This window comes from Etheostoma spectabile, unplaced genomic scaffold (assembly GCF_008692095.1).
Source record: "Etheostoma spectabile isolate EspeVRDwgs_2016 unplaced genomic scaffold, UIUC_Espe_1.0 scaffold00009651, whole genome shotgun sequence".
In the NCBI taxonomy this organism is placed as follows: domain Eukaryota; kingdom Metazoa; phylum Chordata; class Actinopteri; order Perciformes; family Percidae; genus Etheostoma; species Etheostoma spectabile.
The window spans coordinates 19,292-44,757 of record NW_022603731.1 but is presented as its reverse complement, the minus strand read 5'-3'; the positions used below and the strand labels follow the sequence as shown (position 1 = coordinate 44,757).

Below are 25,466 nucleotides of genomic sequence, written 5' to 3'. Positions count from 1 at the left end.
CTGGAGCTGCAACTAACGGACTATCGTCACTGGGGATTAGTTATTAGTTTATTAACTATATTAGTTTTATTTCCAAAGGTTCCTATTGGTCCTTAGTAACCAGGCCACCATACTCTGTATGTCTGTCTGTCGACATCTGTCTGTCTCCCTCTCTCTCAGACACACCACCACACACAGACACACACACACACACACACACACACACACACACACACACACACACACACACACACACACACACACACCACACACACACAGCACACACACACGTCCTAACGTCTGAAAAAGGTTTTAAAAAGTTATATCTCTGAAGGGTTAAGACACTTATTATTTTTTATAAAGTTTTATTGCTATTTGCACGTGCACCAAGTAGGAGGCTCACTGATAACATTTCTGCAGAATTTTCTAGTTATTATTATTATTGTTATTATTATTATTATTATTATTGTTATTATTGTTAATTGGAGTAGTCTGCAGTGCTTACGGTCGATCATGGTGACCACGCTGTCCCGGGCCTCGGCGCTGGTCGTCCCGTCCGAGATGACCTTCACCGAGACGCTGTAGCGCCGGTGCGGCTCCAGCTGCGTGATGCGGTACGCCGTGGTGTCCCTGCCGGTGCGCCGCGAGTAGACCAGGACCCGCGAGTCCTGCTGCAGACACTCGATGGTGTACGAGTCATAGTCGGCGTCCGGCGGCGCCCACGCACACGAGATAGAGGTCGAGCTCTGAGGACGGCAGTGAAGGCCGCGCACTCGCTCCGGCTCTGCAGACACACAAATACACAAATACACAAACACTCAAATACACAGATACACAAATACACAAATACACAAATACACAGATACACAAATACACAAATACACAAATACACAAACACTCAAATACACAAACACACAAACACTCAAATACACAGATACACAAATACACAAATACACAAATACACAGATACACAAATACACAAACACTCAAATACACAAACACACAAACACTCAAATACACAGATACACAAATACACAAATACACAAATACGCAGATACACAAATACACAAACACACAACTACACAAACACTCAAATACACAAACACTCAAATACACAAATACAAATACTCAGTACTCTACAGAGTACTCTACTAGAGTTGTTATTAAGTGCTGACACCTTACGGTGCTATGTTGTAATGAAGGTGCTATGTTGTAATGAAGGTGCTATGTTGTTATGAAGGTGCTATGTTGTTATGAAGGTGCTATGTTGTTATTAGGGTGCTATGTTGTTATGAAGGTGCTATGTTGTAATGAAGGTGCTATGTTGTTATGAAGGTGCTATGTTGTAATGAAGGTGCTATGTTGTTATGAAGGTGCTATGTTGTTATGAAGGTGCTATGTTGTTATTAGGGTGCTATGTTGTAATGAAGGTGCTATGTTGTTATGAAGGTGCTATGTTGTAATGAAGGTGCTATGTTGTAATGAAGGTGCTATGTTGTTATGAAGGTGCTATGTTGTAATGAAGGTGCTATGTTGTTATGAAGGTGCTATGTTGTTATGAAGGTGCTATGTTGTTATTAGGGTGCTATGTTGTAATGAAGGTGCTATGTTGTAATGAAGGTGCTATGTTGTTATGAAGGTGCTATGTTGTTATGAAGGTGCTATGTTGTTATGAAGGTGCTATGTTGTAATGAAGGTGCTATGTTGTTATTAGGGTGCTATGTTGTTATTAGGGTGCTATGTTGTAATGAAGGTGCTATGTTGTAATGAAGGTGCTATGTTGTAATGAAGGTGCTATGTTGTTATGAAGGTGCTATGTTGTTATGAAGGTGCTATGTTGTTATGAAGGTGCTATGTTGTTATGAAGGTGCTATGTTGTTATTAGGGTGCTATGTTGTTATGAAGGTGCTATGTTGTTATGAAGGTGCTATGTTGTTATGAAGGTGCTATGTTGTTATGAAGGTGCTATGTTGTTATGAAGGTGCTATGTTGTAATGAAGGTGCTATGTTGTAATGAAGGTGCTATGTTGTTGTTAGGGTGCTATGTTGTTATGAAGGTGCTATGTTGTTATTAGGGTGCTATGTTGTTATGAAGGTGCTATGTTGTTATGAAGGTGCTATGAAGGTGCTATGTTGTAATGAAGGTGCTATGTTGTTATGAAGGTGCTATGTTGTTATGAAGGTGCTATGAAGGTGCTATGTTGTTATGAAGGTGCTATGTTGTTATGAAAGTGCTATGTTGTAATGAAGGTGCTATGTTGTTATTAGGGTGCTATGTTGTTATAATGTGCTGCCACCTACTGGTGCGGATGCTGTTGTGGATGGGGGTGCTGTAGGTGCGCGTGGCGCTGGGCCCGGCGGCGCCGCTGACGCTGCGCAGGCTGAAGGTGTACCGCCGGCCGGGGAACATCCCTCTCAGGATGCGGCTGCCGGCCGTGGGGCTGTGGTACGGGTTGATGACGGCCAGCTGGTCCCGAGGAGTCCAGTCCAGGTCGAAGTCGTCGAAGTCGGAGTCGGCGGGAACGCTCCACGTGATCTCAAGGGAGGTGTTGGTGACCCCTCCAAACAAGATGGAGCCGGGAGGGCTCGGAGCTGAGCACCACACACAGGAAAAGGCTTCCTGTTAGGGGGGGGGGGTTCATGCTCTCTGCAGTGAGTTAATTAATTATTAATTATAATCCGTCATAATTAATCATTGGTTAGAGACTATAATAACTGCTTTTATAATTAACTAATTGTCTCAGACGCATATTATTCCCTGATGTTGCCTGCTATTCACTGGTATTCCCTGGTATTTCCTGGTATTTCCTGGTATTCCCTGGTATTCCCTGGTATTCACTGGTATTCCCTGGTATTTCCTGGTATTCCCTGGTATTTCCTGGTATTTCCTGGTATTTCCTGGTATTTCCTGGTATTCCCTGGTATTTCCTGGTATTTCCTGGTATTCCCTGGTATTTCCTGGTATCCCTTGGTGTTCCCTGGTGTTCCCTGGTATTCCCTGGTATTCCCTGGTATTCCCTGGTATTCCCTGGTATTTCCTGGTATTCCCTGGTATTCCCTGGTATTCCTTGGTATTTCCTGGTATTCCTTGGTATTTCCTGGTATTGCCTGGTATTCCCTGGTATTTCCTGGTATTCCCTGGTATTCCCTGGTATTTCCTGGTATTCCCTGGTATTCCTTGGTATTCCCTGGTATTCCCTGGTATTTCCTGGTATTGCCTGGTATTTCCTGGTATTGCCTGGTATTGCCTGGTATTGCCTGGTATTCCTTGGTATTTCCTGGTATTCCCTGGTATTTCCTGGTATTCCCTGGTATTCCCTGGTATTCCCTGGTATTTCCTGGTATTCCCTGGTATTCCCTGGTATTCCCTGGTATTGCCTGGTATTTCCTGGTATTTCCTGGTATTTCCTGGTATTCCCTGGTATTCCCTGGTATTCCCTGGTATTCCCTGGTATTTCCTGGTATTCCCTGGTATTCCTTGGTATTCCCTGGTATTGCCTGGTATTGCCTGGTATTTCCTGGTATTTCCTGGTATTGCCTGGTATTGCCTGGTATTCCCTGGTATTCCCTGGTATTCCCTGGTATTCCCTGGTATTGCCTGGTATTTCCTGGTATTTCCTGGTATTGCCTGGTATTGCCTGGTATTGCCTGGTATTCCTTGGTATTGCCTGGTATTCCCTGGTATTTCCTGGTATTCCCTGGTATTCCCTGGTATTCCCTGGTATTTCCTGGTATTGCCTGGTATTGCCTGGTATTCCCTGGTATTCTCTGGTATTCCCTGGTATTCCAGGAGCATCAGTAACGTCTCACCGGTGCGCCCCAGCTTGCTGGCGCTGTTGCTAAGCTCTCCGCTGAGAGTCTTCAGCTCGGCCCGGTACAGCCGCCCCGGAACCAGGTCCGAGAAGAGGAAGTGTTTGACCTCCGGACCCAGCGCCTGCTCAGAACGCTGGGAGCCGTCCGGGTTGTAGAGCGACAGCAGGAAGCCGCTCAGATCGCCGCCGCCACGCTCCCAGCTCACCCAGAGAGCGTCAGACTGGTTCCCACTGCGAGCCGTCAGAGACGCCACGGCGGCCGGGACTAACGACCAGACAGACGACACTTTATTCAGTCTAAACTTTATTACATATTTTACTGTTAACAGACAATGAAATGATGATTCATGAAGTTCATTTATTATTAACAATGCTAAAATTATGTTGTCACCGCATAATGCTCACATTTTGTCACCTAAACTCAACTGTACCCACCAGACCCAGACAGCTGATTGGTTGCTCACCTGTGTGGGCCCAGACAGCTGATTGGTTGCTGTATTCTCCGCTGAGCGTGACCACCACCATGCGGTATGCGGCGCCAGGCCGGAGACCCTGGAAGGAGGCCTGCTGACTGCTGGACTGGCCGCGGCGTCGCTCCTGCAGCGACTCGTCGCTTTTATACAACGAGATGTCGTAGCGGTCGAAGTCTCCGTCAGGCGGAGACCAGCGGAACGACAGAGCGGTGGAGGAGTCGGCTTCAGCCGAGAGGTCGGAGACGGCTGCAGGGCCTGGAGAGGAGGAAGGAAAACACTTAATAATTATAATACCCAACGTCATTAATACACAACAATACTTTCATTAATACACAACAATACTTTCATTTATACACAACAATACTTTCATTAATACACAACAATACTTTCATTTATACACAACAATACTTTCATTTATACACAACAATACTTTCATTAATACACAACAATACTTTCATTTATACACAACAATACTTTCATCCATCCATCATCCATCCATCCATCCATCATCCATCATCCATCATCCGTCCATCCATCCATCATCCATCCATCCATCATCCATCCATCCATCATCCATCATCCATCCATCCATCCATCATCCATCCATCCATCCATCATCCATCCATCCATCATCCATCATCCATCCATCCATCCATCATCCATCCATCAATCCATCATCCATCCATCATCCATCCATCATCCATCCATCCATCCATCATCCATCATCCATCCATCCATCATCCATCCATCCATCCATCTCCATCCATCCATCATCCATCCATCAATCCATCATCCGTCCATCCATCATCATCCATCCCCATCCATCCATCAATCCATCCATCCATCATCCATCCATCATCCTCCAGCCATCCATCATCCAATCCCTCCATCCATCATCATCCATCATCCATCCATCCATCATCCATCCATCAATCCATCATCCATCCATCATCCATCCATCATCCATCCATCCATCCATTATCCATCCATCCATCTCCTCCATCATCCCTCATCCATCCATCATCCACCATCAATCCATCATCCGTCCATCCATCATCCATCCATCATCCATCCATCATCCATCATCATCCATCATCCATCCATCATCCATCCATCCATCCATCATCCATCCATCCATCCATCCATCATCCATCATCCATCCATCCATCATCCATCCATCAATCCATCATCCATCCATCATCCATCCATCATCCATCCATCCATCCATTATCCATCCATCCATCCATCATCCATCCATCATCCATCCATCCATCCATCATCCGTCCATCCAAGGTCTTACGTGTGCGAGCAGCGGCGCTGACCCCCAGGCTGTAGACCCCCCCGCTGGTGGTCTGGACCATGACTCGGTACTTTCTCCCGGGGGTGAGGTCGTGGAACGTGAACGCTGTGATTCCGGAGGACAGGAAGTAGTGAGTCAGCTGACTTCCTGTGTCGTCCAGGAGCTGCAGGAAGTAGCCGTCTGCCACGCCGAGAGCTTCCTGCCAGCGGAGCGCCAGGCTGGAGGTGGAGAGGGGGTCCACCTGGAGACTGGTCACCGCTGCAGGGACTGGACACACACACACACACACACACACACACACACATAGGGACATATTATGCATATTATACAGTATATGTTCTGTGAAAGTGCAGTAGTGCAGTAAAGCGTAGCAGAGTGCAGTAAAGTGTAGCAGAGTGCAGTACAGCGTAGCAGAGTGCAGTAAAGCGTAGCAGAGTGCAGTAAAGCGTAGCAGAGTGCAGTACAGCGTAGCAGAGTGCAGTAAAGTGTAGCAGAGTGCAGTACAGCGTAGCAGAGTGCAGTAAAGCGTAGCAGAGTGCAGTACAGCGTAGCAGAGTGCAGTAAAGTGTAGCAGAGTGCAGTACAGCGTAGCAGAGTGCAGTAAAGCGTAGCAGAGTGCAGTACAGCGTAGCAGAGTGCAGTAAAGTGTAGCAGAGTGCAGTACAGCGTAGCAGAGTGCAGTAAAGTGTAGCAGAGTGCAGTACAGCGTAGCAGAGTGCAGTAAAGCGTAGCAGAGTGCAGTAAAGCGTAGCAGAGTGCAGTAAAGTGTAGCAGAGTGCAGTAAAGTGTAGCAGAGTGCAGTAAAGTGTGGTACTGCGTTACCGGTGCGCCCGGCGGCCGTGTTGGTGTTGACCAGGTCTCCGCTGACCGACTGGACCGTCACGGTGTACGTCTGTCCCGGCTGCAGCGAGCCAAACGTCACCTCGCTGTGCTGCTTGAGGATGGGACGGACGTCCAGCTGTCTGTCCTCTTGGGACAGAAACACCGAGTACCCGTCCACGTCCCCCGGGCCAGGGGTCCAGCTCACCTGCAGACTGCTGCTGTCCCCCCCGTTACTCACCTGGATGTTCTTCACTTTACTGGGAACTGGAACACAAGAAGCTGTCTTTAAAAAAACCTAGATGTTGAAAAAGTTCATAAAGAGAGACCAAAAATCATAAATAAACAGGTAAAATGTTGAAAAGAACAAAGACAAAGCCGTCCTGCCACTGTGAGACAGGAGAAGACATGTAGAGTATGAGAGGGTCTCACCCCCATTGGGTCCGGAGGAGACACCTGGTCAGATGTCTCTGGCATAAAGTCTCCTTTAGTGTCATATTTAGAGACACTTTGTCTCTCTACATACTCTCTCTCTACTGTTGTGTCTCTACTGTTGTGTCTCTACTGCTGTCTCTCTACTGTTGTGTCTCTACTGTTGTGTCTCTACTGCTGTCTCTCTACTGGTGTCTCTCTACTGTTGTGTCTCTACTGCTGTCTCTCTACTGTTGTCTCTCTACTGTTGTGTCTCTACTGCTGTCTCTCTACTGGTGTCTCTCTACTGTTGTGTCTCTACTGCTGTCTCTCTACTGTTGTCTCTCTTCTGTTGTCTCTCTACTGTTGTGTCTCTATTGTGTTGTGTCTCTACTGTTGTGTCTCTACTGCTGTCTCTCTACTGTTGTCTCTCTACTGCTGTCTCTCTACTGTTGTGTCTCTATTGTGTTGTCTCTCTACTGTTGTCTCTCTACTGTTGTCTCTCTACTGTTGTGTCTCTACTGCTGTCTCTACATACTACTCTCTACTGTTGTCTCTCTACTGTTGTCTCTTTACTGTTGTCTCTCTACTGTTGTCTCTCTGTTGTCTCTTTACTGTTGTCTCTCTACTGTTGTCTCTCTGTTGTCTCTCTACTGTTGTCTCTCTACTGCTGTCTCTTTACTGTTGTCTCTCTACTGTTGTCTCTCTACTGTTGTCTCTCTGTTGTCTCTCTACTGTTGTCTCTCTACTGTTGTCTCTCTACTGCTGTCTCTCTACTGTTGTCTCTCTGTTGTCTCTTTACTGTTGTCTCTCTACTGTTGTCTCTCTACTGTTGTCTCTCTACTATTGTCTCTCTACTGTTGTCTCTCTACTGTTGTCTCTCTGTTGTCTCTCTACTGTTGTCTCTCTACTGTTGTGTCTCTACTATTGTCTCTGTACTGTTAGGTCTCTCCTATGATTTTGGTAAATGAGTCTGAGAGACAGTATCCGGGCTGTCCTGACCTGTACGTCCCTGGATGAAGCTGGTCCTCTGGTTGGGTCCACTGAAGGTGGACACCAGGATCTTGTAGAGACGTCCGGGTGTGAGGGACGCCAGCGAGCACGCCCCCACGCCGGCGCCCAGCGTCACCGGGGGAAACACCTTCATGTCGTTAAACAGCAGCTGCACCTCGTAGTGGTCCACGTCACCCGGGGCCGCCAACCACGTCACCCGCAGGTCCTCGGTCCCCTGGCCCGCTAGGACCAGAGACTGGACCGCCGCCGGGACTACAGAGAGACAGACAGGGTAGAGAGAGACAGACAGACAGGTTAGAGAGAGACAGACAGGTTAGAGAGAGAGATAGGTTAGAGAGAGACAGACAGGGTAGAGAGAGAGAGAGAGAGAGAGAGAGAGAGAGAGAGAGAGAGAGAGAGAGACAGGTTAGAGAGACAGACAGGTTAGATAGAGAGACAGGTTAGCCAGGACCAGAGACCGGATGATGGAGGTATAGATGGATGATGGATGGATGATGGATGGATGATGGATGGATGATGGAAGTATAGATGGATGATGGATGGATGATGGATGGATGGATGATGGATGATGGATGGATGGATGGATGATGGATGGAGGGATGATGGAAGTATAAATGGGTGGAGGGACTCACGGGTGCGTCCGTGGGTGGAGGTGCTGGCCTGGGCCGTCCCGCTCCAGGTGCTCACCAGCACGGTGTAGAGTCTGCCGGGCACCAGGCCGCTGAACTGGGCCTGGGTCCCCTGCACCGTCAGGTTCTGCACCAGCGCGTTGTTATGCCGGATGGACACCACGTAGAAGTCCACGTCCCCGGCCGCCGGGCGCCAGTACACCTTCAGGTAGTCGTCCCGGGCGCCGTGCGTCGCCGTTGGGTTCTGGACCGGGGCCGGCTCTGGGAGGGAGACCGGGGTTAGTCACAATAATAATAACAATAATATTCATTCTTATTATTAAGTATTATTTGATTTTTTTATGTTATATGTTGGACGTACGCGTCCTCTGCTGGACGACGGCGTGGCTGAGCTGGGCGCCGCTGCGCGCGGAGACGGAGACGTTGTAGAGGCGTCCGGACACCAGCGACGTGAAGACGCACTCGGGGCTGGACGTAACCACGGAGACGGCGTGGAGCGTCCCCCTGCTGTCGCTCAGCGTCACCACGTAGCCGTCCACGTCCCCGGCCGCAGGACGCCACGACACGCTCAGGAAGTCCATACGGCCATGGTTACTGACCATCACCTCGGCAACCGCAGCAGGGGCTGGGGGGGGGCACGGGGGGAAACAGAGACACAGTCAGAGAGAGAGAGAGAGAGAGAGAGAGAGAGAGAGAGTTTATTTGCTTTTTCTGAGAGTTGTGTGGAGATGTGTTCAGGGTAAAAGGGATTCTGAATAAGGAAGGCTAGCACTCCATCAAGCAACGCCATTCCATACCCAGTGGACAGCGCTTGATTGGAGCCAGTTTCATCCTACAACAGGACCATGACCCTGAACACACCTCCACATGGTGAAGAACTCTTTAGAGCAGAAGCAGGCAGCTGGTCTTCTATCTGTAATGGAGGGGCCAGGCAGTCCCCAGATCTGAACCCCATGGAGCTGTTGTGGGAGCAGCTTGACCGTATGGTACCAGGAAGTGCCCATCCAACCAATCACACTGGTGGAGCTGCTTATGGAAGCTTGGGGGGGCATTTCTCCAGATGACCTCAACAAATTAACAGCTAGAAGGCCAAAGGTCTGCAATGCTGGAACTGCTGCAAATGGAGGATTCTTTGACCAAAGCAAAGTTTGATGTAAAAAAAATCTTATTTCAAATACAAATCATTATTTCTAACCTTGTCAATGTCTCGACTCTATTTTCTATTCATTTCACAACGTATGGTGGTGAAGAAGTGGGACTTTTCAGGGAAACACTAAATTGTTTGGGTGACCCCAAACTTTTGAACAGTAGTGTATATGTATAAAAGGAGTAAGATAATAAAAAACTGTAAAATTCCTCCCTGAGCAGTACAGTGAAGTTCGTCCTGACAGGAAGTCCTTGACTAACAGGAAGTCTCTGACCTTCACAGCGTTCCTGTTGTTTTCCTGAAAATTCCTTCTTTGTTTTAGTTGAACCAAACCCACATATCTGATATAGAAACTTATTAAAAATGGATCTGATGTAACCCGAAGACAACAGGAGGGTTATATTCATATAATATATAGGGTCATATTGTTTATGACGTAAGATCAGTGTCTTCGGTGAACTCTGTGTAGACTTTATAAAGTCAGTTTGGTGAATAATCCCTTTGTGGTCCTACCCGTGCGTCCCTCTGCGATGGTCTGTCTGGACGTCTGTCCGGCTCGGACCGACGTCACCACCACCTGGTAGAGGGCGCCGGGCCTCAGACCCTGGAACGCCACGCCGGGGGCGTCCGCCGCCACGCTCTCGTTCTTGATAACGCTGCTGTCGTGCACCAGCAGGACTCGGTACGAGTCCAGGTCTCCGGCGGCGCGGTCCCACTGTGTCTGCAGGGTGTCGGTGCTGCCAAGGTTAGAGACCCGCAGACCGCCGACCTGGGCCGGACCTGGCAGGGAACACAACGTCACAGGGAACACAACGTCACAGGGAACACAACGCCACAGGAAACACAACGTGACAGGGAACACAACGTCACAGGAAACACAACGTGACAGGGAACACAACGTCACAGGAAACACAACGTGACAGGGAACACAACGCCACAGGAAACACAACGTCACAGGAAACACAACGCCACAGGAAACACAACGCCACAGGAAACACAACGCCACAGGAAACACAACGTGACAGGGAACACAACGCCACAGGAAACACAACGTGACAGGAAACACAACGTCACAGGGAACACAACGTCACAGGGAACACAACGCCACAGGAAACACAACATCACAGGGAACACAACGTCACAGGGAACACAACGCTACAGGAAACACAACATCACAGGGAACACAACGTCACAGGGAACACAACGTCACAGGGAACACAACGTCACAGGCAACACAACGTCAGAGGGGACACAACGTCACAGGAATCACAACGTGACCGGGAACACAACGTGACAGGGGACACATCGCCACAGGAATCACAACGTGACCGGGAACACAACGTGACAGGGGACACATCGCCACAGGAATCACAACGTGACCGGGAACACAACGTCACAGGAAACACAACGTGACAGGGAACACAACGTCACAGGAAACATGTCACAGGGAACACAACGTCACAGGGAAGACAACGCCACAGGAAACACAACATCACAGGGAACACAACGTCACAGGGAACACAACGTCACAGGGAACACAACGTCACAGGGAACACAACGTCAGAGGGGACACAACGTCAGAGGGGACACATCGCCACAGGAATCACAACGTGACCGGGAACACAACGTGACAGGGGACACATCGCCACAGGAATCACAACGTGACCGGGAACACAACGTCACAGGAAACACAACGTGACAGGGAACACAACGTCACAGGAAACACGTCACAGGGAACACAACGTCACAGGGAAGACAACGCCACAGGAAACACAACGTGACAGGGAACACAACGTCACAGGAAACACGTCACAGGGAACACAACGTCACAGGGAAGACAACGCCACAGGAAACACAACGTGACAGGGAACACAACGTCACGGGAAACACAGCGTCACAGGGAACACAACGTCACAGGGAACACAACGCCACAGGGAACACAACGCCACAGGAAACACAACGCCACAGGAAACACAACATCACAGGGAACACAACATCACAGGGAACACAACGTCACAGGGAACACAACTCCACAGGGAACACAACGTCACAGGGAACACAACGTCACAGGGAACACAACGTCACAGGGAACACAACGTCACAGGGAACACAATGCCACAGGAAACACAACGCCACAGGGAACACAACGTCACAGGGAACACAACGCCACAGGGAACACAACGCCACAGGAAACACAACGCCACAGGGAACACAACGTCACAGGGAACACAATGTCACAGGGAACACAACGTCACAGGAAACACAACGTCACAGGAAACACAACGTCACAGGGAACACAACGCGACAGGGAACACAACGTCACAGGGAACACAACGTCACAGGGAACACAACGTCACAGGAAACACAACATCAGAGGGAACACAACGTCACAGGGAACACAACGTCACAGGGAACACAACGTCACAGGGAACACAACGTCACAGGGAACACAACGCGACAGGAAACACAACGTCAGAGGGAACACAACGTCACAAGGAACACAACATCAGAGGGAACACAACGTCACAGGGAACACAACGTCAGAGGGAACACAACGTCACAAGGAACACAACATCAGAGGGAACACAACGTCACAGGAAACACAACGTCTGTGAGTGTGTGTGTATTAATACCTGTAAATGGTTTACAATATCACATGAAATATAAAGACATACGGGTCCGTGCGGGCATGGCGGCGGAGGTGCTCAAGTTGCCACTGTTGGTTGTCACAGTGATGTTGAAGAGGCGTCCTGGGGTCAGGATGTTGAAGATGCACCCTCTGGCCCCCCCAGGGAGATTCCTCTGAGACAGGATGGGGGGGGCATCCCCCTGTCGGAGCAGCACGGTGAAGCCGTCCCATTCACCGAGCGGGCGACTCCACACCACGCTCAAGGAGGATTCATCAGCGTGGCGGACACGCAGCTGCTGCACAGGACCGGGGGCTGGGGGAGGGTAGCATAAAAGCTTTATGATATCCTTTATTAGTGGTTATTGGTTCATCTTTCTACTATTCCAACAATCACCACTCTGGTCCGGTTGAAATAAACTCTTAATTCAACCATTTACATGTGGAGATATGCTGTTCTATACACGCTAAAAGTAGTGATTATTTACATGGAGTCTGGTGGAGATATGCTGCTCTATCCACGCTAAAAGAAGTGATTATTTATTTGGAGTCTGGTGGAAATATGCTGCTCTATACACGCTAAAAGTAGTAATTTTTTACATGGAGTCTGGTGGAGATATGCTGCTCTATTCAGGCTAAAAGTAGTGATTATTTACATGGAGTCTGATGGAGATATGCTGCTCTATACACGCTAAAAGTAGTGATTATTTACATGGAGTCTGATGGAGATATGCTGCTCTATACACGCTAAAAGTAGTGATTATTTACATGGAGTCTGATGGAGATATGCTGCTCTATACACACTAAAAGTAGTGATTTTTTACATGGAGTCTGGTGGAGATATGGTGCTCTATACACGCTAAAAGTAGTGATTATTTACATGGAGTCTGGTGGAGATATGCTGCTCTATACATGCTAAAAGTAGTGATTATTTACATGGAGTCTGGTGGAGATATGCTGCTCTATACATGCTAAAAGTAGCGATTATTTACGACAGCGTTGACAGTAATTACCTAATGTATCGAATGTCCTCAGTCACTTAGATACAAATACAAAAGGAAAATAGGTTAAAAAAGAAAATTTTCCCTTCAGGAATATCCCATAATACCTGTAAATGCCTGTTTGGAGGCGGAGCTCTGCAGGCCGACGGCCTCCGTTACCACGGTGACAGTGTACCGTGTCCCAGGCTGCAGGCCGTGCAGCTCAGCGGAGGTGGCGCTGTTTGGCAGAGTGATGTTCTCCAGCAGAACCTCATCCCGGTCCATCAGCAGAACCCTGAAGAGCTCGCTCCGGCCAGCACCGGCCCGCCAAGAAACACGGAGGCCGTCTGGGGCGGAGGGCGCCACCTGGAGGCCACGGACGGATGCCGGTGCTGCAGGAGGAACACAGAAATACACTTTAATATCCAGTCAAACTTTGTAAGAAAGAAACTGCATAATGTCCTAAAGTTAACCCTTGTGTTGTCGACCCGTCAAAATAGAAAATCAACACTTCTGTTGATGCTTCTTATAGATGTTTTAACTTTTTCCTACGTTTCTGTCCTTTTTTTTTCAACACTTTTAACGCTTTTTTCAATGTTTGTCACTTTTTTGACATTTTCAACACGGACTTATTAAAACAGTGGAGAAGGCGTCTTGTATAGCAGTGTATTTCTACAGACTTATTAAAACAGTGGGGAAGGCATCTTGTAGAGCAGTGTATTTCTACAGACTCATTAAAACAATGGAGAAGGCGTCTTGTATAGCAGTGTATTTCTACAGACTCATTAAAATAGTGGGGAAGGCGTCTTGTAGAGCAGTGTATTTCTACAGACTCATTAAAATAGTGGGGAAGGCGTCTTGTAGAGCAGTGTATTTCTACAGACTTATTAAAACATTGAAGAAGGCGTCTTGTAGAGCAGTGTATTCCTACAGACTTATTAAAACAGTGGAGAAGGTGTCTTGTAGAGCAGTGCATTTCTACAGACTTATTAAAACAGTGGGGAAGGCGTCTTGTAGAGCAGTGTATTTCTACAGACTCATTAAAACAATGGAGAAGGCGTCTTGTAGAGCAGTGTATTTCTACAGACTCATTAAAATAGTGAGGAAGGCGTCTTGTAGAGCAGTGTATTTCTACAGACTCATTAAAATAGTGGGGAAGGCGTCTTGTAGAGCAGTGTATTTCTACAGACTTATTAAAACATTGAAGAAGGCGTCTTGTAGAGCAGTGTATTTCTACAGACTTATTAAAACATTGAAGAAGGCGTCTTGTAGAGCAGTGTATTCCTACAGACTTATTAAAACAGTGGAGAAGGCGTCTTGTAGAGCAGTGTATTTCTACAGACTTATTAAAACAGTGGAGAAGGCGTCTTGTAGAGCAGTGTATTTCTACAGACTTATTAAAACAGTGGGGAAGGCGTCTTGTAGAGCAGTGCATTTCTACAGACTTATTAAAACAGTGGGGAAGTCGTCTTGTAGAGCAGTGTATTTCTACAGAGTCATTAAAACAGTGGAGAAGGCGTCTTGTAGAGCAGTGTATTTCTACAGACTTATTAAAACAGTGGAGAAGGCGTCTTGTAGAGCAGTGTATTTCTACAGACTCATTAAAACAGTGGAGAAGGCGTCTTGTAGAGCAGTGTATTTCTAATGACTTATTAAAACAGTGGGGAAGGCGTCTTGTAGAGCAGTGTATTTCTACAGACTCATTAAAACAGTGGAGAAGGCGTCTTGTAGAGCAGTGTATTCCTACAGACTTATTAAAACAGTGAAGAAGGTGTCTTGTAGAGCAGTGCATTTCCACAGACTCATTAAAACAGTGGGGAAGGAGTCTTGTAGAGCAGTGCATTTCTACAGACTTATTAAAACAGTGGAGAAGGCGTCTTGTAGAGCAGTATATTCCTACAGACTTATTAAAACAGTGGAGAAGGTGTCTTGTAGAGCAGTGCATTTCTACAGACTCATTAAAACAGTGGAGAAGGCGTCTTGTAGAGCAGTGTATTTCTACAGACTCATTAAAACAGTGGAGAAGGCGTCTTGTAGAGCAGTGCATTTCTACAGACTTATTAAAACAGTGAAGAAGGCGTCTTGTAGAGCAGTGTATTTCTACAGACTTATTAAAACAGTGGGGAAGGAGTCTTGTAGAGCAGTGCATTTCTACAGACTCATTAAAACAGTGGAGAAGGCGTCTTGTAGAGCAGTGTATTCCTACAGACTTATTAAAACAGTGAAGAAGGTGTCTTGTAGAGCAGTGCATTTCCACAGACTCATTAAAACAGTGGGGAAGGAGTCTTGTAGAGCAGTGCATTTCTACAGACTCATTAAAACAGTGGAGAAGGCGTCTTGTAGAGCAGTGTATTTCTAATGACTTATTAAAACAGTGGGGAAGGCGTCTTGTAGAGCAGTGTATTCCTACAGACTTATTAAAACAGTGAAGAAGGCGTCTTGTAGAGCAGTGCATTTCTACAGACTTATTAAAACAGTGGGGAAGGCGTCTTGTAGAGCAGTGTATTCCTACAGACTTATTAAAACAGTGGGGAAGGCGTCTTGTAGAGCAGTGTATTTCTACAGACTTATTAAAACAGTGGGGAAGGAGTCTTGTAGAGCAGTGCATTTCTACAGACTTATTAAAACAGTGGGGAAGTTGTCTTGTAGAGCAGTGTATTTCTACAGACTCATTAAAACAGTGGAGAAGGCGTCTTGTAGAGCAGTGTATTTCTACAGACTCATTAAAACAGTGGAGAAGGCGTCTTGTATAGCAGTGTATTTCTACAGACTTATTAAAACAGTGGGGAAGGAGTCTTGTAGAGCAGTGCATTTCTACAGATTTATTAAAACAGTGGAGAAGGAGTCTTGTAGAGCAGTGCATTTCTACAGACTTATTAAAACAGTGGGGAAGGCGTCTTGTAGAGCAGTGCATTTCTACAGACTTATTAAAACAGTGGAGAAGGCGTCTTGTATAGCAGTGTATTTCTACAGACTTATTAAAACAGTGGGGAAGGAGTTTTGTAGAGCAGTGCATTTCTACAGACTTATTAAAACAGTGGGGAAGGCGTCTTGTAGAGCAGTGCATTTCTACAGACTTATTAAAACAGTGGAGAAGGCGTCTTGTAGAGCAGTGTATTCCTACAGACTTATTAAAACAGTGGGGAAGGAGTCTTGTAGAGCAGTGGATTTCTACAGACTTATTAAAACAGTGGAGAAGGCGTCTTGTAGAGCAGTGTATTCCTACAGACTTATTAAAACAGTGGAGAAGGCGTCTTGTAGAGCAGTGCATTTCTACAGACTTATTAAAACAGTGGGGAAGGCGTCTCGTATAGCAGTGCATTTCTACAGACTTATTAAAACAGTGGGGAAGGAGTTTTGTAGAGCAGTGCATTTCTACAGACTTATTAAAACAGTGGAGAAGGCGTCTTGTAGAGCAGTGTATTTCTACAGACTCATTAAAACAGTGGAGAAGGAGTCTTGTAGAGCAGTGCATTTCTACAGACTTATTAAAACAGTGGAGAAGGCGTCTTGTAGAGCAGTGCATTTCTACAGACTTATTAAAACAGTGGGGAAGGCGTCTTGTAGAGCAGTGCATTTCTACAGACTTATTAAAACAGTGGGGAAGGCGTCTTGTATAGCAGTGTATTTCTACAGATTTATTAAAACAGTGGGGAAGGCGTCTTGTAGAGCAGTGTATTTCTACAGACTCATTAAAACAGTGGAGAAGGCGTCTTGTAGAGCAGTGTATTTCTACAGACTTATTAAAACAGTGGAGAAGGCGTCTTGTAGAGCAGTGTATTTCTACAGACTTATTAAAACAGTGGAGAAGGCGTCTTGTAGAGCAGTGTATTTCTACAGACTTATTAAAACAGTGGAGAAGGCGTCTTGTAGAGCAGTGTATTTCTACAGACTCATTAAAACAGTGGAGAAGGAGTCTTGTAGAGCAGTGCATTTCTACAGACTTATTAAAACAGTGGGGAAGGCGTCTTGTAGAGCAGTGCATTTCTACAGACTTATTAAAACAGTGGGGAAGGCGTCTTGTATAGCAGTGTATTTCTACAGATTTATTAAAACAGTGGGGAAGGCGTCTTGTAGAGCAGTGTATTTCTACAGACTCATTAAAACAGTGGAGAAGGCGTCTTGTAGAGCAGTGTATTCCTACAGACTTATTAAAACAGTGGGGAAGGAGTCTTGTAGAGCAGTGCATTTCTACAGACTTATTAAAACAGTGGAGAAGGCGTCTTGTAGAGCAGTGTATTCCTACAGACTTATTAAAACAGTGGAGAAGGCGTCTTGTAGAGCAGTGCATTTCTACAGACTTATTAAAACAGCGGGGAAGGCGTCTTGTAGAGCAGTGTATTTCTACAGACTTATTAAAACAGCGGGGAAGGCGTCTTGTAGAGCAGTGTATTTCTACAGACTCATTAAAACAGTGGAGAAGGCGTCTTGTAGAGCAGTGTATTTCTACAGACTTATTAAAACAGTGGGGAAGGCGTCTTGTAGAGCAGTGTTTCTTAAAAGGGGAACATCACCATGGAGGTTTTGTTTCTTTAGTGAAAGTGAAGAAAATGGCTTTGGTAGAAGTTAAAGTCACTCTTTAGATTATTTACTTGAGTAAAAGTCTGATATTTACTGATGGAAAGTCATTTTTTGATACTTCTGATTAAATGTACCTAAAGTGAAAAAGAACATTGAATATAAGTTTATTATTATGAAGTTTTTGGGGCTTTCTTATAGCAAAGCATAATATATAATAATATGGGGCTGCATCAACAGAGAAATACAGAAGCAGAATGTTCTTGTCTTCATGAGGAATATTCTAAAATTTTCTTGCAAATAACAAGATGCTTAGTGTGAGGTAACATATTCATTTTATTTAGGAAAATAGAGGAGTAAAAGTGAAAGTTTCCAGAAAAATAATAATGAAGTGTACGGGATGAGAAGGGGAGGTACCGCAGGCCGCTGATGGCTCTATTGCATCTCTATTTTTATTATCTGTTTTATATGAATCCAACATTGAAACTGTCTACACGGAGGCATTACGGTAAGCGTACCTGACTCATTTCCGTTTCCTGTGCCTGTGTGTTGGTTGCGTGTTGGTTGCTCTGCTGCTCACGACATACCAGTTCAGTTTGTTAGATTTGCTATTACAGCGGCTAACTGTCCGCTAAACACTTATTCTTATAGCAGTTCTGCCTAAGCACTCACATATCTTCTCATTTTTTAGCGACTTTTGTTAAATAACAGCTGTTTTAACGCTTGGTAGCTAACGCTACCGAACTTTAGCTTAGCTGCTAACGACTTTAGCCTAGCAGTTAGTTATGTCGGCCCCCTCTCCGACTTTCTCCTGCTCGATGTGTGAGATGTTTAGTTACTCCTCTGCATCCTTTAGCGGTGATGGCGTGTGTAACAAGTGTAGTTTATTTTTGGACGTGGAGGCGAGGCTTAGTGAGTTAGAAGTCCGGATCCGCACCATGACAGATCAGTCGTTAGTTACTGTAGCTAACCCCCCTCGGCAGTCGGCACGGGCCGGCCTGAGTTAGCCTCTGGTAGGCGTTCCTCGCGAACTCCGGAGCAGCCAGGACATAGTGCCTGGGTTACTGTGCGAGGACGAGGAAGAGACAGTCGTAAGCTTTCCAAGACGTCGGACCGCCACCAGCCTGTTAGCGTTTCTAACAGATTTTCCCCACTCAGCAACCCCCCCGCTGAGAAACCAACTCTGGTTATCGGCAGCTCTATTTTGAGAAACGTGAAGTTAGCGAAGCCAGCAGCCGTAGTTAAGTGCATCCCGGGGGCTAGAGCGGGCGACGTGGAGTCTTATCTGAAACTGCTGGCTAAGGATAAACGTAAATACAGCAAGATTGTTATTCACGTTGGCGTTAATGACTCCCGGTTACGGCAATCGGAGGTTACTAAGATTAATGTTGAATCGGTGTGTGCATACGCAAAGTCAATGTCGGACACCGTAGTTTTCTCTGGACCCCTGCCAGATCTAACCAGCGATGACACGTATAGCCGCATGTCGTCATTTCGCCGCTGGCTATCGAGGTGGTGTCCAGATAATGATGTGGGCTTTGTGGATCACTGGCAGTCTTTCTGGGGAAGACGTGGTCTGATTCGGAGAGACGGCATTCATCCCACTTGGACTGGAGCAGCTCTCATTTCTAGAAACATTGACAAGTTTATTGGTGGACCCAATCCTTGACAATCCATAGTTGGGACCAGGAGGCAGAGTCCCAGTCTAACACACTTCTCTGCTCCTTTATTCCAGGTGTTACCTAGTAAAAATCCCATAGTGACGGTGTCTGCCCCCCCCATAGTGACGGTGTCTGCCCCCCCCCATAGTGACGGTGTCTGCCCCCCGACCATTAAAATTATTTAAATCAAAGGTAAACAGAAGAGGAGCTGTGCATGAAAACCTCATAAAAATTAAAACCACAAGTGCAATAGTTCAAAAGAATAGGAGAATTAAATGTGGACTCTTAAACATCAGATCTCTCTCTTCTAAAGGGGTACTAGTAAATGAATTGATATCAGATTCTAATATTGATCTATTCTGTCTTACTGAAACCTGGCTGAGTAATGGAGAATATGTTAGTCTAAATGAATCCACCCCCCCCAGTCATATTAATACTCACATTCCTCGAGGCGCAGGCCGAGGAGGTGGAGTTGCAGCTATCTTTGATTCTAGTCTACTAATCAGCTCTAAACCTAAACTAAATTATGACTCATTTGAAAGTCTTGTTCTTAGTCTTTCACACCCAAGTTGGAAATCAATGCAACCAGTTCTATTTGTTATAGTGTACCGAGCACCTGGTCCAGACTCTGAACCAGTTCTATTTGTTATAGTGTACCGAGCACCTGGCCCATACTCTGAATTTTTATCCGAATTTGCAGAGTTTCTATCGAACTTAGTGCTAAAAACGGACAAAGTTATTATTGTAGGGGATTTTAATATTCATGTGGACGATGAGAATGATAGCCTTAGCACTGCGTTTATCTCTCTTTTAGATTCTATTGGCTTCTCTCAAAGTGTACATAAACCGACTCACCGTTTTAACCACACCCTCGATCTTGTTCTGGTATATGGTGTTGAAATTGAACATTTAATAGTGCTCCCACAGAATCCCTTCCTATCTGACCACTGTTTGATAACTTTTGAGTTTATACTGCTGAACTACACGCCGTTAGGCAAAACCTCCTATACAAGATGTCTATCTGATAGTGCTGTAGCTAAATTTAAGGATGCGATTCCGTTAGCATTTAATTCATTACCAAGTCCCAAAGTAACGGAGGACTCCTATGCTATTAGTCCCTCCCAAATCCATCATTTTGTTGATAGTGCAGCAGGCTCGCTACGAATGACTCTAGACTCTGTTGCCCCTCTAAAAAAGAAGATAATAAAACAAAGAAGGTTAGCTCCATGGTATAACACTGAAACTCGCAAATTAAAGCAAATATCGCGGAAACTTGAGAAGATCTGGCGCTCCACCAAACTGGAAAATTCTCGTTTAACCTGGCAAGATAGTCTTAAGACGTATAGGAAGGCCCTCCGTAATGCCAGAGCAGCGTACTACTCGTCATTGATAGAGGAAAATAGGAACAACCCCAGGTTTCTTTTCAGCACTGTAGCCAGGCTAACAGAAGGTCTCAGCTCTACTGAGCCAAGTATTCCCATAGCTCTTAGTAGTAACGACTTTATGAGGTTCTTCAATGATAAAATTATAACTATTAGAAGCAAAATTCACCAAGACCTGCCTTTAACTGGCACTGACTTATCTCTAAACTCAGGAACCTTAGAAACAGCTGTAAAACCAGATACATGTTTTGACTGCTTTGCTTCACTTGATCTTTATCAATTTAATTCAATTATTTCTTCATCTAAACCATCAACCTGCCTCTTAGATCCCATCCCGACTAGGCTTCATCTAAACCATCAACCTGCCTCTTAGACCCCATCCCGACTAGGCTTCATCTAAGCCATCAACCTGCCTCTTAGACCCCATCCCGACTAGGCTACTCAAAGAAGTTTTACCATTAGTCAACACTTCACTACTGAATATAACCAATTTGTCTTTATTAACAGGCTATGTACCACAGAACTTTAAAGTAGCTGTAATTAAACCTCTTCTGAAAAAGCCAAACCTTGATCCAGATGTTTTAGCCAACTATAGACCTATATCCAACCTTCCATTTCTCTCTAAGATTCTTGAGAAAGCAGTCGCCAAACAGCTGTGCGACTTTCTGCATAGCAACAGCTTATTTGAGGATTTTCAGTCAGGATTTAGAGTTCATCATAGCACAGAGACAGCACTTGTGAAAATTACTAATGACCTCCTAATTGCTTCAGACAAAGGACTTATCTCTGTACTTGTGTTATTAGATCTTAGCGCTGCATTTGATACCATTGACCATTATATCTTATTACAGAGATTGGAACATTTAATTGGCATTAAAGGGACCGCTCTAAGCTGGTTTAAGTCTTATTTATCAGATCGATCTCAGTTTGTTAATGTTAACGATGAATCCGCTCTGCACGCCAAGGTTAGTCATGGAGTCCCACAAGGATCTGTGCTCGGTCCAATCCTGTTCACTTTATATATGCTCCCTTTAGGCAATATTATCAGGAAACACTCCATAAACTTTCATTGTTATGCAGATGATACCCAATTATATCTATCAATCAAGCCAGATGAAACTAATCAGTTAGCTAAACTTCAAACGTGCCTTCAAGATATTAAAACCTGGATGACCTGTAATTTTCTAATGTTAAACTCAGATAAAACTGAAGTTATTGCTCTCGGACCCAAGCACCTCCGTGACGCACTATCCAAAGATATAGTTACTCTGGATGGCATCACCCTGGCCTCCAGCACCACAGTGAAGAATCTTGGAGTCATCTTTGATCAGGACATGTCCTTTAATTCCCACTTAAAGCAAATTTCAAGGATCGCCTTTTTCCACCTACGTAATATAGCAAAAATCAGGAATATCCTGTCTAAAAATGATGCAGAAAAACTAGTCCATGCATTTGTTACTTCTAGGTTGGATTACTGCAATTCTCTGTTATCAGGCTGCTCGAAAAAATCCATAAAGACTCTACAGCTGATCCAGAATGCTGCGGCACGTGTTCTGACAGGAACCAGGAAAAGAGATCACGTTTCTCCTGTTTTAGCTTCTCTGCATTGGCTTCCTGTAAAATTTAGAATAGAATTTAAAATCCTTCTTCTCACCTACAAAGCTCTTCATGGTCAGGCTCCATCTTATCTTAAAGAGCTTATAGTACCTTACAACCCTAGGAGAGAACTACGCTCCCAGAATGCAGGGTTACTGGTGGTTCCTAGAGTCTCTAAAAGTAGAACGGGAGCCAGAGCGTTCAGCTATCAGGCTCCTCTCCTGTGGAACCAGGTTCCAGTTTGGGTTCGGGAGGCAGACACCGTCTCCACATTTAAGAGTAGGCTTAAGACTTTCCTTTTTGATAAAGCTTATAGTTAGGGCATAGAATCGAATATTGTTAGGGAGTAGTAGTTAGTCACATTGTTTTCAGATTTATCTATCATATAATAGAACTAAAGGGAGACTTGGCATACAGCCCGATCCGGTTGGGGGGAGTTCTGGCCCGGCCGGGCTGGAGCTCTCTTTACCTCGTCTCTCTTGGTTTTGTTGTAATAATAGTTTTAGACAGCTGGGGACTTATTTTGATACACTAGTTAGGGCATAGAATCGAATTTTGTTAGGGAGTAGTAGTTAGTCACATAGTTTTCAGATTTATCTATCATATAATCAAGAATATAATAGAACTAAAGGGAGACTTGGCATACAGCCCGATCCGGTTGGGGAGAGTTCTGGCCCGGCCGGGCTGGAGCTCTCTTTACCTCGTCTCTCTTGGTTTTGTTGTAATAGTTTTAGACAGCTGGGGACTTATTTTGATACACTGAGCTCCTCTCTCCTCTATCTTTCCATCTTTTCATTTATGTGCATCCATGTCCCAGAAATGCTTGTTACTAACCTATTTCTGGGGAGTCATTCCCCGGAGTCCTTATGTTCTTTTTTCCCCAGCATGTTCCCTTGGATCAGAGAGGCTCCAAAATCAGGGTAGCAGCTATTGCCATGGTTCCGCTACACGTTCTGTGATGCCATGTTCAACTGCTACACTGCGGTGCCCTGCTACGCCCTGCTACGTCCTGCTACGTCCTGCAACGTCCTGCTACGTCCTGCTACGTCCTGCTGTGTCCTGCTACGTCCTGCTGGGCCTTGTAATGCCGCACAGCGTCCTGCTATGCCATGAACTACCACAAAGAACTGCTACAAACTACTAATTTTTTCTATTTTTGTTATTGCCACTCTTCATTCTAACCCCAACCGGCCCGTCAGACACCGCCTACCAAGAGCCTGGGTCTGGGTCTGGGTCTGGGTCTGACCGAGGTTTCTGCCTAAAAGGAAGTTTTTCCTCGCCACTGTCGCACTGTTGCTGCTCTGGAGGAAACTACTAGAACTGTTGGGTCCTTGTAAATTCTGGAGTGTGGTCTATCTGTAAAGTGTCTTGAGATAACTCTTGTTATGAATTGATACTATAAATAAAATTGAATTGAATTGAATTGAATATTTTCCCATTATGAGTACTTACTTTTTCAATATTATTTATATCATAGATAGATACTTTCTTCATCCTGAAGGAAATTTTAGGCATCCGGTAGCAAGACAAGCATAACACTACACACACGTACACACACATACACACACATATACACACACATACACACACACACATACCCAAACACACACATACACACATATACACACATATATACACACAAACACATATTACACATACATAAGAATACATTTAAAAGTTAAATTCTTTTTTTTTTAAGTAGACATTTGTGAGTTTTTCTGACCTGTGAGCAGCGACACGTTGCTGCTCTCTCCGTCCGTCATGGACGCCACGGTTACCCGGTAGCGGGTCCCAGGGTCCAGCCCGGAGACCCGGCAGCTGAACCGGTCTGGGACTCTTTGTCCGGGTCACAGGCCACGAACGGCAGCGCGTCGTCTGCGTACGCGCTGAAGTTACAGGACTTGCCGGCGGTGCTGAACGTCACCACGGCAACGCCAGAGACCACGCTGACCGCCGTGACGTTTACGGAGCAGCGGGAGGTCTGCAACAGGAAGTGACATAATCAAAATATATTCCATTAACATCTCAAGGCCTGCAACAGGAAGTGACATAATCAAAATATATTCCATTAACATCTCAAGGCCTGCAACAGGAAGTGACATAATCAAAATATATTCCATTAACATCTCAAGGCCTGCAACAGGAAGTGACATAATCAAAATATATTCCATTAACATCTCAAGCCTTGACTTGATTGGCTGATTTTGCCAAGAGTTGGTGTGGTGACGTCTATTACTGATTGATTGATTGATTGATTGATTGATTGATTGATTGATTGATTGATTGATTAATATCTTTACTTTGAACATGGAAATAAAATAAAACAGCAATAAAAAACTATTAAACCACAAAATAAAACGCCATTATTTCCAGTACTTAAAAGCCTCGTACAGTGTGTACACATGCAAAAAGGATTAGGAAGGAGTAAAACCTATGTACTCCTACTCCTTTATACCCTAAAAATAAATTAGCTAGAAAATAATGAGTCTACAGAGATAATAAATCTATAATCAATAAAATGTATATTCAAAAGTTCTATTCACATTCATCCATTTACCCATACACAATATTAATACACATACACATACTACAAATGATTCAATATATCCAACATGAGCTCATGTCAATGAATGCACTTCTCTCTGTTATCTGAAGACACTTTACAGATAGAGCAGGTCTAGACCTCTCTATAATTTACAGATAGAGCAGGTCTAGACCTCTCTATAATCTACAGATAGAGCAGGTCTAGACCACTCTATAATTTACAGATAGACCAGGTCTAGACCACTCTATAATTTACAGATAGAGCAGGTCTAGACCTCTCTATAATTTACAGATAGAGCAGGTCTAGACCTCTCTATAATTTACAGATAGAGCAGGTCTAGACCTCTCTATAATTTACAGATAGAGCAGGTCTAGACCTCTCTATAATTTACAGATAGAGCAGGTCTAGACCTCTATAATTTACAGATAGAGCAGGTCTAGACCGCTCTATAATTTACAGATAGAGCAGGTCTAGACCTCTCTATAATTTACAGATAGAGCAGGTCTAGACCTCTCTATAATCTACAGATAGACCAGGTCTAGACCTCTCTATAATTTACAGATAGAGCAGGTCT

General features: G+C 45.2%; 1 protein-coding gene across 1 annotated transcript; it reads right to left on the bottom strand.

The window, feature by feature from the left end:
- Positions 1-484: 484 nt before the first annotated feature.
- LOC116679172 (receptor-type tyrosine-protein phosphatase beta) lies at positions 485-24,303 on the bottom strand (the record flags this gene model as incomplete). The annotated part of the gene is given in 13 exon segments (XM_032508859.1): positions 485-763; positions 2,281-2,571; positions 3,790-4,056; positions 4,256-4,519; positions 5,565-5,831; positions 6,387-6,650; positions 7,797-8,060; positions 8,441-8,698; positions 8,799-9,062; positions 10,098-10,364; positions 12,260-12,526; positions 13,319-13,582; positions 24,071-24,303. Coding segments are annotated over 13 exon segments (3,256 nt in total), but the record flags the coding sequence as incomplete, so codon positions are not given.
- Between the last annotated feature and the right edge of the window lie 1,163 nt (positions 24,304-25,466).